Source organism: Aptenodytes forsteri, unplaced genomic scaffold (assembly GCF_000699145.1).
Source record: "Aptenodytes forsteri isolate BGI_AS27 unplaced genomic scaffold, ASM69914v1 Scaffold241, whole genome shotgun sequence".
Lineage (NCBI taxonomy): Eukaryota > Metazoa > Chordata > Aves > Sphenisciformes > Spheniscidae > Aptenodytes > Aptenodytes forsteri.
Genome location: NW_008795252.1, coordinates 9,098,393 through 9,115,235, shown reverse-complemented (window position 1 = coordinate 9,115,235; position 16,843 = coordinate 9,098,393). Strand labels below are relative to the sequence as shown.

General features: G+C 40.8%; 1 protein-coding gene across 1 annotated transcript in view; it reads left to right on the top strand.

The window, feature by feature from the left end:
- Window positions 1-16,843, top strand: part of ITPR2 (inositol 1,4,5-trisphosphate receptor type 2) — a 238,969-nt gene that overhangs the window by 42,593 nt on the left and 179,533 nt on the right. Inside the window, exons 9-19 of the mRNA XM_019471985.1 lie at window positions 2,521-2,675; window positions 4,047-4,146; window positions 4,295-4,455; window positions 6,664-6,805; window positions 7,576-7,734; window positions 8,679-8,851; window positions 11,439-11,558; window positions 11,660-11,845; window positions 12,473-12,724; window positions 13,775-13,919; window positions 14,835-14,985. Coding sequence (XP_019327530.1) covers window positions 2,521-2,675; window positions 4,047-4,146; window positions 4,295-4,455; window positions 6,664-6,805; window positions 7,576-7,734; window positions 8,679-8,851; window positions 11,439-11,558; window positions 11,660-11,845; window positions 12,473-12,724; window positions 13,775-13,919; window positions 14,835-14,985 — 1,744 coding nt within the window. The remainder of the gene's footprint in view (window positions 1-2,520; window positions 2,676-4,046; window positions 4,147-4,294; window positions 4,456-6,663; window positions 6,806-7,575; window positions 7,735-8,678; window positions 8,852-11,438; window positions 11,559-11,659; window positions 11,846-12,472; window positions 12,725-13,774; window positions 13,920-14,834; window positions 14,986-16,843) is intronic.

The window sequence follows — 16,843 nt, the reverse complement described above, 5'->3', positions numbered from 1 at the left end:
AGTGAAAGAGTGGTTAAACATTGGAACAGGCTGCCCAGGGGAGTGGTTGAGTCCCCATCCCTGGAAGTATTTAAAAGACGTGTAGATGAGGCGCTTAGGGACATGGTTTAGTGGGCATGGTGGCGTTGGGTTGATGGTTGGACTCGATGATCTTAGAGGTCTCTTCCAACCTTAATGATTCTATGATTCTATGAGTGGAGTCAGCCCCAAACTGCACGATGAACTTGTCCACAGAGCTAGTGGTTAGCATGAACTACTTAAGCACAGGAGACCTGCCTTTGATTTTGCCTTCTGTCATAGAAACGTGCACATGTGCATATATATTCATGCTTAATGACCTATTGGAGATGATCAGACATTGATGTCATGAGTGAGTAAAAAACCACTTCATAACACAGAGTAGAATGTGGTTTCATATTTTGGTCTGTATTTTTCCCAGGAAAAAAAAATGCATAAAATTTTGAAGTGTCCTGCCTTTTTGTATACCAGCCTTTTCAATTTGGAAATTACAGTAGAGTGGGTAGTTCTGGGAAACCCTAACTAGATTTGAATGTAAGTTATGGGAAATACCAAAGAAGTCTGGATGCTGTTCTAAACTATCCTGTGCCATTCACCCCTTTACAGACCTCTTGAATTTTAAACTGGTTTTCCAGTTTTCCATTTTTGTTTGGAAATTTAGGAAGTAGATTTCCATTTTATGTTAGACTCTGACTCACACCTATTAAGCTCTTAAGAGGATTCTCTCATAGTTTGCCTGCTTTTCCAGTTTGGGTCTCATCCCAAGTTCGTAAAACAAAATGCGTATGGAAATCACAAAAATTTTGGCTGTTTTCTCAATCGTTGCATACGGGTTAAGTTTTTACGTGCAATTTTGTTTAATATTTTTGGGTGTGGGGTATGGAAGGATGTGAGGACTGCCAGGTAAGTTTACTCTTGTGCAAGACACAGGAGATGGTTCCCCTTTGTCTCAGCAAGCCTTCCTCTCAAAAACTAGTGACAATACTGTAATCACTAGATGAGCCTAAGAAAAATTTCTGAGAGGATTTCTTCCTGTTTTTTTTCCTACTGTCTCTCTCCTTCATAGAAGTAATGGGATGGAAAGCTGGCCTTTTTTAGGCTTGATAATGAAAAAATGGATGTTTTGGAAGGATTCAAAAAGTGCCTTGAAATGAGATTATAACTAGCTGTTTCTTACATAGTTTCACTCATCCTTGATTTTGTTGCTTAATCAATTAGCAATATAAATAATCAAAGCTTTGCCCTTGATTATCCCTTACAGTTTGGCTTTAATGAAGGTACTAATGCAAACTGAGTACAGTCTAGCCTCTTTACGTTGCTTTGTACATCTCTTCCCTAGTGGTGCACTATAAATCGTTATAACAGTATTTCAGGTTTCCAGCGTTTGATTTTTCTCTTTTGGCTTTCTTCATTCCTCTTCTCCATTTCCCCCCATGATATATTTTGTCTACGTGAAGGGCCCTGGGCTGCCAGTCTCTTAATTGGTTATTAGTCTTTTGTAATATGTGTAACTCAACACCCCAGAGGAGCAGTTTTTACTTACGCCAGTAATTCTGTTGGTTGCTGCGTGGTTACGGGCACAGACTCTGAATTACTCCTTTAAGCAATGATACATGCTCAGGGAAGGTAGGATTTGGTGTCTGTGAAGACAAAGATGTGTAGTTACTAAAGATGAAGATGGCTGCTTAGTGGCACTGGGTCATAAAATTCCCGTGGACCTTCAGCAGATGGTGGGAGGAAGATTGCCACCTTAGATTTGCATGCTTCTTTTGAGGCACCAACACAACGTAAATCTGTCACTTGAAAGCTAGGCTCCTCGAAGGGAGAGAACTTCTCCAGTTTCAGTGGGCACACTCAGACCTATGTTGGATCCAGCCTCCAACGCATTATCAGCCTGTGCTAAGATTTCTAATACAGTCTAGCTGGTGCTTTGTGTGTGTCCCCCCCTTTCAATGACAAATTGGTCTTAGTGGAGCAGATACTCTGGCTCGTGCTGTTTGGAAAGTGTGCTGCTGTGATTCTGACCATATGAGAGGAAAAAATGAGCAAACTCAAATAAAACAACAGTGGAATTAGGCAAATTGCTTACTTTTTTAATCCTCTCCCCGCTTTCAAAAATCCAGTTTTCATTAGTACTCTTCTTTTAACTTTGGCCCTTTCCAAACCAGCACTGTGTAGTTACATCTGTTGGGAGTGAAGGGTCTGCAACTACCGCAGGTTTTTTGAAGTTGTAGGTGTCAAGTAACAATGTATACAGTACTGCAGTCTCTCTGTAGCTTGTGACCTGCTGTTGTTATAATGACTGTCTAAGACCCCATGTGCCTGGGGCAAAGTGCATCCTTTGTGTTACGCACTCCAAAGCCAGTCATGGTACATTCTTGCTAGAATGTAAAAAAAAAAAAAAAAAAAAAAGTACGATTCAGATGTATTACTTGTCCGCAAGGTAATTGGAGAATTTATAATGGGCCCTGATGCAAGCAAATAACCCTTGTGCCTAATCAGCAGAGAGACAGCGACCTTCCTGCTTCAAAGAAGAAACGCCAAGCAGGGGAGAAGATTATGTATACTTTGGTCTCTGTGCCACATGGAAATGACATCGCATCTCTCTTTGAACTGGATGCCACCACTCTTCAGAGAGCTGATTGCCTGGTTCCAAGGTAAAAAAAAAAAAGGGCAAAAACTAGTGCTGCATTGACAGGGTTTCTTCCTGGCATTATGCTGGTGAGTAAAGCAGAAAAAATCAAACATGAGCAAGTATTATCCTTCAGTTAAAATTGGAGGAGTGTTCACGGATAAACAACGGATGTCTAAAATATGATACTGCTGCTGTGACTGGGTAAAATAATTATAAGGATAAAACAAGTGACACTTAAAGAGAGTCTGTGAAGAGAAAAATAACGGGCTAAATATTGCACAGATATATATGAGGAGAGAATTGAGCCCTGTGCGCTGTTTGAAAAAACTGTACTGCTAACAGATCTAACTGAATTGTTCCCAACAAAATAACATGTATGGTGAACTGGGCTTCTGTTTCCCTGACATATCATGGTCCCGCTGAACACATTTGTTATTCAAATGAATTCAGCAAGTGGCTTCTGGGTTTTAACTGTGGATATTTGAAATTTCAACTGTGTTGCTTAGCTGAGATTGGCTAGATAAGTCACACGGTGTTGGTTGTGACTGAATGGGCATGCAGACACTTGGGGCTAGTTGTTATGAGGGTGGATTTTAAAGCTGGGTACCCGCAAATACTGATGTATGCAGCTTTGAAGTGTATTTGCTATGCTAAGTTTTGCCAGATAATTTGCTTACTGGAATACTCAAAGCCCATCAGCATGAAAGGGAGAGCATGAATGAAGACCACAGTGAATACATTTAAAAAGCAGAATTCAGAGTAAAAATTGTAATTGATTTCTCAGCTCTGCTTTTTGATAATACCACAGATTATCATATGGAAAGAATTTAGAAGAATCTCTACTCTGCTCTTATTCGCTTGATTTTCAGTTGAGAACTGGTACTGTAAATGCTTGCTCCCTGGAACAAGGGTTTGTAGATCATAATGGTGAAGCTCTGAAACTGTGGTCAGATTTACTTTCTGGCTTTTGTGCTGTGACATGTTGAAAGGGTTCGTTAGTTTGCAGAAAAAAATAATAAGAAAAGAATTGGTTTTATTCATGAAATGTATTTCTATTCAGATGGGATTTTGTAACACCATCCTTTTTAATTTTTTTTTCTTTAAGGAATACTTTAATCCTAGGCTTATATAAATACTTAAAACCAGCATTCTGCATAATCTCAAGATGCTGTTTGTTCTTGTTGCAGCTCTGTTCTGGGTGAGAAAGAAGGAGACAAGGGAAAAGGGTACTGCAGTATCTTTTAGGTCTCCCTCACCCTTTTATTACAAGTGGCTGGTGTGACTCATGCCCTCAAGGCTCATGTCATGGTCATGTGTTGCATTGCATCCCACCTTGCCCACTTTAGCTCAGGACTGATCCACCTAACCTGTTGTTTGCTCTGTTCTCCTTTAGGAACTCATACGTCCGACTGAGGCATTTATGCACTAACACTTGGGTCACTAGTACCAGCATTCCAATAGACACTGATGAAGAGAGGCCTGTGATGTTAAAGGTAAACACATATGTCTTGGGGTTGAAATCCCAAATTCATTCCTGAAGTTCTCTACTGGTTATCTCACTTCTAACATATAAAATATGCATAATAATTAGGATAAAGGTAAGAGGATTACTTACCCATATTAAACCAAAAACTATTGCAGATTGGGACGTGCCAAACAAAAGAGGACAAGGAAGCTTTTGCCATTGTATCGGTTCCTCTGTCTGAGGTCAGAGACTTGGACTTTGCCAATGACGCAAACAAGGTTCTAGCATCAACTGTTAAAAAACTGGAGAATGGAACAATAACCCAGAATGAAAGGAGGTTAGTGAGTTTTATTTTTTTCCCTCCTAAACTGGTGTTTGGTTACTCATGACATCATGGCATCACAGTAATGGTAAAGTTAGTAGCATCTGTGTGGACATAGAGGCAGTTGGGAGAGGGCACTTCAGTGCTGAGAGTGCTAGCCTGGGATTAGATTCCATCTCTGTCAGAGTGTCCTTGCTGCACCTCAGGCTGGTCTGTGTATCTCATTTGTAAAAGGGGGGTAAACAGCACTTCCCCAGCTCGCTGGCCACATAAATAAATGGGTAGCTCCCTGGGAAAATGCAAAGTGTTTGTCTTAATTTCCTTTGATAAACCACTTCTGAGCGGTAATATGGGGGTCCATTGCATTTGATTCTCATGTACAAGAAAGCCATCTATACAGTGGGCAGCATGGCAGGACTCTTGATTCCTGTTCACTGTACCGCACATTCATGCTGCAAGAGCAGTAGAAGGAGGTCTCAGAGTGACCGAGAAGCTGCCCCAATAGTCCCTTTCCTTTCTTATTTCTATTTTTCCCTGTTCTCTTTTCCTATTTTACATAATTTTGGTGTTTACCCTTTGTATTCATCCATGTTTCAGCTGTAGCGCTATTAGAATGCCTGTTCTTCACACCGCCCCTGAATTAAGGGATTTTGTTTTACATTGTAGCCAAATATATCCCACTGCCAGTGATGTAGTTTGCTATCTGTTTTCAGCTGTCTGTGGTTAAACTGAGTATTAGACAGCATCTCTGGCAGTGTTAATTTGTAACTTTTGTTCCACCATGCATCATATACAGCTTTTTGCTGAAAATGTTAATTTTTGGTGATAAAACTGAATTTTTGCTGTTGGTTGTCAGTAGCAATTAGACCAGATGGTTTAATATCAGGTGGAGGATTTATCGTAACAGGCAGATCTGTAATGGCCTGGGTGTTGGTACTCAGCCTTGAAAAGCTGATGGGCCATTTCATGATTGAGTTGAACCAGAGAGGGATACGGCATAATCAAGGTGTGACATCTCTGTATTAACCTTTCACTGCTGTGTCACTGCAGCCCAGTGTTGTCAAATCTTGATGTTGACAGATTGGTACAACACACATGTAAAACATTTCAGAGTGGTTTCAGAACAGTGCCATTATTTGTTTGTTCCTGTGATTTCCTTTGGGAAAAAAACCCCAACCTCTTTTCCCTGTCTTATCACCTTCCTGCTTAGGTAAGTAAAGTCCCAACAGTTTATTCCTGGTTGCTCCATCCTACATCTGCCTTTTCTACTTTTGATGTTGGGGGGGACCTTGCTGTTCTTCGTCAGTGGGCTGAGACTTTTACAGCTAAAGCTCACTCAGAGGGTTTAGCTGAACAGCCCAGCCCTCTTGTGGGTAATGGAAGCTTTGTGTCTGGCTCCCAGAGATTACTTTGAAAATCTACTGGGCATCTTCCTGCCACTTCCACAGCATGCCTGCAGGTTTAGTAATTACAGACTAGATGATGTACAAATTCAGATGATGCTTCCCCAGGGTAGGAGACATGCTGGGTTTTGTTTGTAAAAGTTTGCAAGTTCTTTTAAGGGAGATTCATTGAAATCTGTGGGCATCCGTACTTCTCTCTGCATGCCTGGCGAGGTATGTTAGTAACAAGGAGGCAATGACCACTTTCTTTTTGCATTTTCTGAAGGTAGGAGAGAAGGAATGACTACTGGCACTGTCCTTTTTAGCACTTGCTTCTGCCAAATCTTTTTGTGTAGCAAAGGGTGGAACAAATATAGTCATTTTTCAATAGTTTCTTGGGTCAGTAGGGAAAGTCTAGTGGCAGAATGTTTTTATTCCTCTACTGAGTCCATCATCTTGTTTCACAGATCCATGTCCGTGATAAAGCATAAAAATCCTTGCTAGGCTTCGTAAGAGTGTCTTTCTATTGTTCCTGGGCCTTGAGGCCAGCTGGTATAGATTTTGGATTTCTGAAAACTCTGCATCAATCCAGCATCCTGTATTTTTCTCCCTTTTTGCCTCTGGTTGTTGTTTAATGCTTTGGTAAACATCCCTGTGATGGATTTAAGCCTCTGCTGAGCCAAGGTTTGGAATCCTTAAGTACGTGTCAACCTTAACTTCGCAGTGATTGAAGTTCCATTGCGCTAGATAAAGCTTGTTCTAAAAGGTGATTTTCTTTCTTAATGAATCCTAGCAAGTGTTGAATGACTGTATATAATAGTGATTTGTCTATTCATTCTAGGTTTGTAACCAAGTTACTGGAAGATCTCATTTTCTTTGTTGCTGATGTGCCTAATAATGGGCAGGAAGTTTTGGATGTGGTCATTACGAAGCCTAACCGGGAACGACAAAAATTAACGAGGGAACAAAATATATTGGCTCAGGTATGTCCTACTGTATTCATAACTTGCTTGTATTTACAAACAGATTGTAGGAGAGAGTGATTTGAGAAAATGTTATTTTTAGGTAACTTGACTTATGCCTTGTTGGGTTTGTGTCTGGTTGGATTGGATAGATATGACACTGCTTAGTCAAGGCTTACCTCTTGGTCTGTGAATCAGACAGAAGCACGAGGGGCCCTGTCTGATGGCTGTTAGTTTCATGTGATTCCTATGACTTTTAAGACTACATTTGATAGCAAATTGTTGACAAAATTTGAAACAAGCTTGCAACATGGTCCCAATCCTGCAAGTGTTCCCCATGTAGGAAAAATTCTGATGCCCTTATGGATCCCTGACTTCATTTCTGTGAGGGCCAACTTGCATGTAAATCAAAATTAATATTCTCTTTAAGTAGCCTACTGAAATTAAGAAAAAAAGTGACAAGGATGAAATTGGACAGCAGCCAGTTTTGTTCTCCTTTTTCATCCTTAATTTACCCGAAGTTAAGGCACTTAACTAACAATGTTTAAAATTGGGGATAGCAGTAAAGAGACAAGTTGGTGGGAAATGTAAAGCTAAACGCATAAAGCTGCGATGTCTGAGATTGTGCTCCCACTTGTATTTAGTCATATGTAGATAAGTGCAGTGATTCACTTCTGACTTTGGTCGAGAAGGCCCTTGTGCTGATCCTGTCAGAGGACATTTCCATTGACTGCTAGTTAAGCAAAAATCTGGGTTTGATTTTCATTCTCAGTGATTTTGATTTTGAACAGATATTTGGCATCCTCAAAGCTCCTTTTAAGGACAAAGGTGAAGGATCGATGCTGAGACTTGAAGACCTAGGTGACCAGAGATATGCTCCGTACAAATACATGTTAAGGTTATGTTACAGAGTTCTCAGGCATTCCCAACAGGACTATAGGAAGAACCAGGTCAGTGGTATTCAAGATAATTTTCCTCCTGATTTCTATAATTACATATCCTGGGTTTGACATTGCTGCCTGCGCTTACAAGTGGGATTCTGTGGTAATGGTGAAAGGATTGGGTTTTGCATAGGTTAGTAGTAAGAAGTCACTCTCATATACTGCTTCATGCTGAGGAACAGTGTTTTTGTTTTGTAGGCATTTGTATATGAATTGAATGATCGGCAATGAATATCATAGGTTCACTTTATACTTTCACAGGCTCAGACTGAGACTGGGGTCCACTGCTTCATTCGTGAGCTTTCTGTTATTAAAATTATGCTCTTGGACTCTGGATTATAAAGTGGGAAGTCTGCAAAACTGTCCGTTTCTGTTGCTTAAATATTTGTAGAGGGATGGCAGTGAATCAGACCAGAGCTTATTCTGTCAGGTAGCCTGATTTCCCATTGCTGGAGACTCCCTGTGAGAAAGAAGTATTTCAGAACGTGGTGTCGAGTGCTTTGCACATTGCAGCGGGGAAAAACTGCACTAACTTTATAGGACTAAAGGGACTAGAGAGAAAAGATTGAACTGCTATGTGTGGCTTCTTTGTTTTCTTTCTAATGCTTTACAGAAATATTTCTGTCTTGGAGGGAGAGAAAGGGAGGAGGGAAGACTCAGGAAAGCAAGCTTCTTAAATGTTATAAAAACCTTTTAGTTCCTTTTAAAAAAATTCGTTGCCATTTCTTGAATTTTGTATATATTTTCATGGATTCATTCCTTTGGTTTATGAAAGAATAAGAAGAGTTTCTTGGGGTACATATTTTAGGTGTTCAGATGTTCTTTTGTTCAGGCCAGTTCAGAGAGGAAAGGTTTGAGGGTTATTTTGATTGCTAATTGAGCTGGATGCTTCTGGTTCTAAAAGAAAAACATTACTGCTTAACAGGTCATCATGGGAATTTTCATTTTTTCAGGAATATATTGCTAAGAACTTCTGCGTCATGCAGTCCCAGATTGGTTATGATATTCTGGCAGAAGACACCATCACAGCTTTGTTGCACAACAACAGAAAACTGCTAGAGAAACACATCACGGCTAAAGAAATAGAGACGTTTGTTAATTTACTCAGGAGAAATCGAGAGCCAAGGTTTGAAGTGGTCCACGTAACATTCTTTTTCTGTATTGATAGGCTTTTATATTTGCAGTAGCTGTGACTCTGCTTGCTATTCATTGTTTTGTTGTCTCTTTCTCCCAGCTTAATTTTTTTTGACCTGGCAGACAAAAAAACCCCACATGTAGTGTCATGCTAGAAAATATCAGAAATACCTGTAATTCTTGGGATTTGACCATATCTGCATTTGAGAACTAGAGCTTACTGAAAAGCATGGTTTATACACTACAGGACACTTTTGAAAATTTGGTTTTAGTTCAGATTGGGACAGAGAGAAACAAACAGAAATTTTAATTTCTCACAACTCTGCAGCTCCTCTATGAAACCTCCACTTGTGTTGGTTCCCCTGCTAATAATCTTGGTGCAAATTACACAGATGTCAATTTTTCTAAACTTTTATTACTATCAGTTTTCATGCAGGTCCTGATTCCAGGTCAGACCTGAAAGGGGCTTAGGACAGTGAAGATCCCAGTGAACATGTGTTTTAGACCAGATCTTGTTCCAAATGAAAAATTCTGGCCTTGAACTTCACTCAGTTGGGAATTTTTTTTATTAGTTTTAGGTCAGAATATAAAGGAAATGGATTTTTTTAAATGGAAAATCTATCTATGTTTTTCATTGGATTTTCAGTTGTAAAATTACTGAAGTAATACAAATATAAGAAATCAGTGTACTGAAGGCCAAATAATGTCCTCTGTAATTGTGAATACCATTTCTCTGTTAGCGATTAAGGATATTGCTCAAAGCCCTGGTGCTTCACTGCTTCAATTATTCTCTATATGTCTGCAGCCGTTTTGCCTCACTCTGTAATCTCATTGCCTCTCCCATGCTAAACTGTATTGGGTTTGGTCAGTACTAAGAGGAAATCACATGACATCAGCTCCTTCTCAGTGCTGAAGGGTCCTAGTGTTTATTGACAATCTCATGTCACTTTTTTTTGTGGTGGAGGATGTCATAGTATTTGCTGCATAACTACACTGTGCAACTGCTGTGTATTCACTTCTGGCTGAAGTCCAAGAGCAATAAATGTTTGAAAAATACACCTTGCCAAGATGGTACAATCTGAACAGTAAAGGCTTGATCTTATGGCACTTATTTTCATGGAGAGTCTCATAGACTTTTGCAGCACTGCTTGTGTGAGTAAGAATTGTGGCAGTATGCTCTAAAACACGAGCTACAAAATTTAAAACCTTCCTGAGTTTTAGCTCCAACTAGGTAACTCCCCCAGAATTCCATGTAATTATGTACCGTTTACTTAATAGTATCTTTGTGATGCAATATTGCTGTGCACTGTTAATTACCTGTTGCCGCAAAGCTTCATTTCAGCAATGGGTAAAATTGTTCCTAAGTGTACCCTAAAAAAGCTTTCTGTACTCATCCCTTGCAGTTCCCAGACTTCTGTGGGGAGTGTGGTCTGTGCTAACACAGAAATGATTTTCTGATTCCCTCTGGTAGGATGATCTCCTATAGAGGTTCAAACTATTGGATCCCTGAATGGCTGATAGTAGATGGTCAAATTTTTTACCTGGATTTCTAGGGAAGTGGAGTGTATGATCTGTGTGTGTGTGCCTGCTCACATCTGCTCGCCCACCAGCTCTTGAGCCTCTTGCCCAGTTTTAGCTACATTTGCTAGAGGAGTGGTGGGGCTCAGAGATACTCAGTTCCTACGAATGTCATGAAAAGAAGAAGCTACATAGAGGGAAGAAGCCCTTTTTATATTCCAGTGAGGCAAAGGCTGCAATATGGACTACTGTTAATACACACAGAGGGATCCATGAAAGAGGGACAAGAAGCAGATACCTAATGAATGTCCCAACTGCGAGGAAGTCCTCAGCCTGAACCTTGTTAAACATCAGAAGACCTAAATTCGACAGACAAATTCATGGGAAACTGATTTCCATGCAAAGCTTTGTTATTTCTGCTTTATGTGGAATGACCTCTTTGAATACAGAGGTCCTGTCTTCAGGTCCTGCCAGATCTTCACTCTGCACTAACTGCTGGCCATGTCACTTCAGAGATTTTAAAAGGCATCTTTAAAAGGTGGAAGTGTGGACTCCTCCAGTGCAATGGCGTTCCTCAGAGGGCACACGGCTATCTCCAGCACAAGTAACATCTCCTTGCTACTTGGTTAGGGAGACGCGTGTTACCTGATGGGGAAGGTGGGTGAGAATGTGTAGTCTTGCTTTTGGTTCCTGACAAGGACGAGGGCCTTCAGTGGAGCTCCCCTGCCAGCCAAGCTTAAGACAGCCTCAGGCTGCTCTTAAGTTCTGGCACAACTCTTTGGCCTTGGATTTGCTGAGAAGTGTCACACTTGGGATATTTTTCTTTTCTCTCCCTGACTGATTGTTCAGCACCATTCAGGGTGGCTCTCAAAGCTATTACTCAACTTTATCTGTTGTGAGTTGCAATAGTATGAATTGGCAAAGATCGTACGTTGGTAAATCTCGCGATATATGCTCCCTTGAGTATATTAGTGATGGATGCTAGAGATTTCTACCTCAATGTTTCTGTGTAGTATTTTAAGGTCTCATGTTCTGTTGCATCTCTGGTTTTTTGACTGCAGATTCTTGGATTATCTGTCGGACCTGTGTGTATCTAACACCACAGCAATACCAGTAACTCAGGAACTCATCTGCAAGTTTATGCTGAGCCCAGGGAACGCTGACATTCTTATTCAGACCAAGTGAGCATCCATAATCAGAACATACCTTTTTGTTATCTGCTCTGTTGTTACATTTGTAGCATTTTGCTAGTGGCTCCCTTGTGAATGATTTGTATTTGCAGGCTGGTTTCAACACAAATGGACAACCCCTTGGAATGCCCAGTCATCTTGGATGACATTGATGAAGAGGAAGTGTGGCTTTACTGGATTGACAGTAACAAGGAACCTCATGGCAAAGCCATCAGGCATCTGGCTCAGGAGGCGAAGGAGGGCACAAAAGCTGATTTAGAAGTTCTTACCTACTACAGGTAAAACTGCTTATTCAAATGGAAGAAAATGTAAACTCTCCAAAGAGCCTGGTGCTGTTCTTATCTGGATCATTTGCTAATATCAAAAAAGGAAACCAGGTCATACCAGAAACTGGGATTAAAAGTTTGTTTCGAGTTTTTCCTGTAGGAGCATTGCACTCTGCTGTCTATTCCAGACAAATCTTGTGTTTCCTTTGCTCGTGACAGCTCTTTGTGTCTTTTTATCATTTTGCCTCTTACCTTTTATTTATCGGGCTATATTTTTAGGTTGTGCTGCTCTCGAAGCAAGGCATGCTTTGAGGAAGGAGTGTCCTGCGCGTCCTGAGGATTAGAGGGGAGATGGGATCATGGAACAGTGTCTTACACAGATTAAAAACAAATAGTCCAAATGCTTCAGCCTTCCGTTGAACAATGCATCCTTTGAGTTTCAAAGGGAGCCCAGTCTTCACAGGGGCTGGAGCATTTTTAATGGCAAGTTGGTCACTTGGTTAGCAAAGTCACTCTTGTCATTTTTTAGCATTTACATCAGAAAGGCTGACATCGGGCTTGTAAAGTGAGATTCTGAGGTATGTTGTTTCATGGTATTTGAAGAAATCAGTTGGAAATATGTTGTTATTTTTCTTTGAGGTACCAACTGAACCTCTTTGCAAGAATGTGCCTGGACCGCCAATATCTAGCCATCAACCAGATTTCTGCACAGCTGTCAGTAGACTTGATCCTACGATGTATGTCTGATGAAAGCCTCCCTTATGACCTCCGGGCTTCTTTTTGTCGGCTGATGCTACACATGCATGTGGACAGAGATCCTCAGGAATCTGTGGTACCTGTCAGATATGCCAGATTGTGGACTGAAATTCCTACTAAGATCACAATTCATGAGTGAGTTGAAAATGTTGCAAACTAAAGTACAAAAGCATTTTGTAGGGGTTAGTCTCAGAACAAAATGGTTGTAGATGTGTAATGTCAACACAACATGTATGTGAAAAGGTATTTTGTTGCAGAACACAGAGCTGTTAATTATTGTTACTCTTGGAAACTTCCATGGGTAGCTTTACATTAAAATACTTCAATTTCATTTTTCACTGTGTTCTTATAGGGAACAAGCTGGGGAAAAATGGAATGGCCTTTCCTCAGACCAACTGCACTTGAAGTAATCTAATTGTGTCTAACATTACACACTTGCTAGGCTGGAATTCAATTTTATACTTCAAGCTCAACTGAAAGCCACAGTTGGAACTCCAGAATTTACAGTTAGGTACACGTATTGCCCCAGAAACAGTTCACAGAGGCTTTGGCCTCCATCCAGCAAAGTACTTACGCATGTGTTAAATTTAAGTATGGGAGAAGGGCCCATTGACTTCAGTGGAAACCCTCTCTGGCTTAATTGATTTGATGGAGCAGCGCCACTGGGCTAGACCCAGACAGGGAGTATCTGGCTGAAGAAACAGACGAAGAGGTATAGCAGTGCAGCAGACAGTATTGCTTCTGTTAGTGAGATGAAGGACTGTTTTGACACAGATGAAAAATCAGTCCTAGTTGGTGGCACAAAGGAGGAGGTTGTCTGTCCCGAGCTGCTTTGCTGATCTGCTGTCTTCCTTGCAGAAATAGTAAACTCTGGCTGATGGGCAGAGAGGACAGCTGAGACTTAGTGATTACTGAATTGCCACAGCAAGATTTAAGAGTGCTATCTGCCAGAACAGTAGTATTTTCCTGTCTCTCTTATTCCCATTCACTGCAACCCTTACTGGTACTGTTGGAGGGAAGGTTTGTGCATCCTCTTTGCGTATCTGCACAGAATCAGCTGACCTCTACCCCTTCTCCTTACAGAGAATTTTATAGCATCGTGTTTGGTTTGTTTTTAATTTAGTGACAGCTGATCCTGATATTAGAGGTGTTTAATTTTCCTTCCTTCTGTGCCTTGTGTTGTAGGTACGATTCTTTCACAGACTCTTCGAGAAATGAAATGAAGAGGAAGTTTGCGCTCACTATGGAATTTGTAGAAGAGTACTTGAAAGAAGTTGTAAATCAGCCCTTTCCTTTTGGAGACAAAGAGAAAAATAAACTTACATTTGAGGTACTTCTCAGCTATCTGCATTCTACTTAGGGTATTCCTCCTCATTTTAGCTAAGTTGGCATTGGCTCTTTCAAAATAAAGAGAGTTGCAGAATAAATGTCAGTGTAAAATGTCCTAAAGAGCAGAAAATAATATTACTGTCTGCTGTCAAACAGCTGCATTTTTCCTTCCTTTTCCTGAGATGGTTGCACTTCAGTGGCAGGAGGGAGGGATATGTGTGTGGGCGAATGGCCATATGACCCTTCTCTCCCCATTAGTCAATTAGCATGCAGGGATTCTTCAATATAAATAAGTACTATTCTCTGTGTAAGATATGACACTGAAGGAAATACTCTGAATAACCTAATCCTGTGTTTTAAATATTGTTTGACATTCCTGACAGAAACTTTAGATAGGCCTAAATCTTCTAGATCTGAATAACATTGAATAAAGGGGAAATGCTTACAGCTTTTATAGTTCTTCCTCCAACCTACCTCCCAAGCTTTGTCGCTCCTGCCTCTGGTCATGTGAAATCACCTCTGTTCAGACTTACCACAGTCATCTTACTCTTCTTCTGACTTCCATCTTCCCCACAGCTGCTGCCTCTTTAAACAATTTCCTGGAGTCTTTCTTCTCGATCTTACATATTTTCCCAGATGCAATTGTATCCTTTCATGCCTTCCTAAGTCTCATGTTGGTTTTGCTCTCTGTTGTAATTTGACTGACCAATTGTTTTGTCTAACTCGGAAAAACATTTGATGTCACGGTCCTTAGTCCAAGGCCCATTTAGATCAGTGGAAAGACTTGTACTAATTTGAATGCACTCTAGATCTGGATCTCTGTGAAAGCTACTGTGTGAAATGCAACCGTATTGCACAGCCGAATACCACAAAGGTTGCCGATACTTTCTTCATTTTTAATTTCTTTTTCTCATAGGTGGTACACCTGGCTCGAAACCTCATATACTTTGGCTTTTATAGTTTTAGTGAGCTTCTCAGACTGACCCGGACGCTGCTGGCAATTCTAGATATTGTTCAAGTTTCTATATCATCGTACTTCGAAAGGTTGAGCAAGTTTCAGGATGGAGGTGAGAGAAGCAGCAAAGACTGTTATTCCAGTGTGTAATTCATTATTTGGGTTGGAAATAATTTCTAGAACGTCTCATTGATCTTTCAAGGTTCTTTATTCACACTTAAACCCACCCACAGGAGTGTATTGCAGGATACATTAAGATGGTCAGCTAAAAAGGAACCTTTTCGAACAGAGCTGCAGAATTCATGACTTGTGGTTACTGTGTTGGTGCTGCTGCTCCTTTGCTTGTTTGGAACTGAACTTTCAAATCTGGATCTAAGCCTCAGTGTCCCTTGTGCTGAACATCCCAAGCAAATGCAGACAGCATTTGCCTGAGCACAGTGATTATGATGGCTCATATGTGGCACAAGTGTTTATTAGTCATCTTAGCATTTCACTTGAGGGGAGAATAAGATGTTACTGGTCCCACAACTGCAGAAGCACCAGATGGAAGTCCAGATGAGGCCATCCTCTGCATGTGTTTGTCAGTTTAGAATATTTGCTTTTTAACCTGGACCAGAGTGCCTGTCTGACAACCCCGTATGTCCCGCTGCCTTTTCTACCATGGCTTAAAACTGGGTTGAAGAATGAGCATGGCAGGAAGGTGCTGAAACTTAGCAGTTTAGTTTTCCTCTGTGTGTGGGAGGTGTGACAGTCATGTGGGCTGAGGGTCCAGGAGACTGGCTGATGGCAAATTCTGTTTTAATATCTGGCTGGTGTAAGTGTCATTTCACTGTCAGCTGGCCCACAGCACCGAAAAGGATGAGCTGTCTTCTTTGAAACAACAATTATTTTGTATTTTCTCTGGGAGGCCTTTTCCCAGCCTTGAGTTTTCCTAATCATCATTTTGCTCAGTCACTCCTACAGATGCCCTGCATGAGTGTGCCATCCTTCATAACTTTTTTCTTCTTTGAGGTTCACACACTCTGGAGAAGTGTAGACTGTCATTTTCATCTCTGAGCCAAGAAGTCTTGTGCTTGGTTCTCTTGATCTTTCCTCCATCACTGCCAGTACACTTTACTGAAAGCCCCTGAAAGTCTTTCCTGCAATGCTGTGCACGCTAAGGCGTGCTATAGCTGGCTCAAGTCCCTCTACAGCACTATAGAGAAAGACTGTATGTTCAGACACTTGGAATTACGTTTTCCTTTTTTGTCCCTGAAACACTGCATTGCAGACTCTCTTCTTAAATGGCTCTGGACACAGTTTGACTCCAGATAAAATCTTGGCATATTGGCAAGATGGAACATGCAGATGTGGTTCTTGCATTTAGTTCTCTCTCTGCTCAAGTCTTTAATCCTGGTTATACATCTCATTCAGTGTTTTTATTCACCTTCATTACCCATAAAATCGTGTTTCATCCTTAATTCCCTTTTATTTCTGTTGAAGGATTTCCTTTCAGGCTATATAGGAGAGGAAAGAACCACCCATTAAGTGCAAACAGACCTGCTCTCAGTTATACTAATTTCCAGAGCAATTCCATGCAAATCAATGAATTTGCTCTGAAATAAATGAGTGTGAAGGAATGCAGAAAATGTCACCACCATGCAAATGGGAGCTCAGTAGCCTTGTTAGTAACACACAACCATTGACTGGAGCCTTGTTGGAAACTTTTGTCACACATCTGTTTTTGTCTCACATTCTTTCAGCAAAAAAGGCATGGAACAAAGGTGGGATTTTTTGCGTGTCTTTGATTAGCTTTGGCCTTTATACATATTCTTTAAACTTCTTTCTTGGCTGTAGTTGTCTCCATGGATGTTTATCTTTTAAACACTGGACCAGTTCAGGTCAGGATGTGACAATCCACTGATGTTCGTTTGGAAACGATCTGTGGGTTGTGTTGTTCACCCCCCCCCCCCCCCACCCCCCCCCTCATA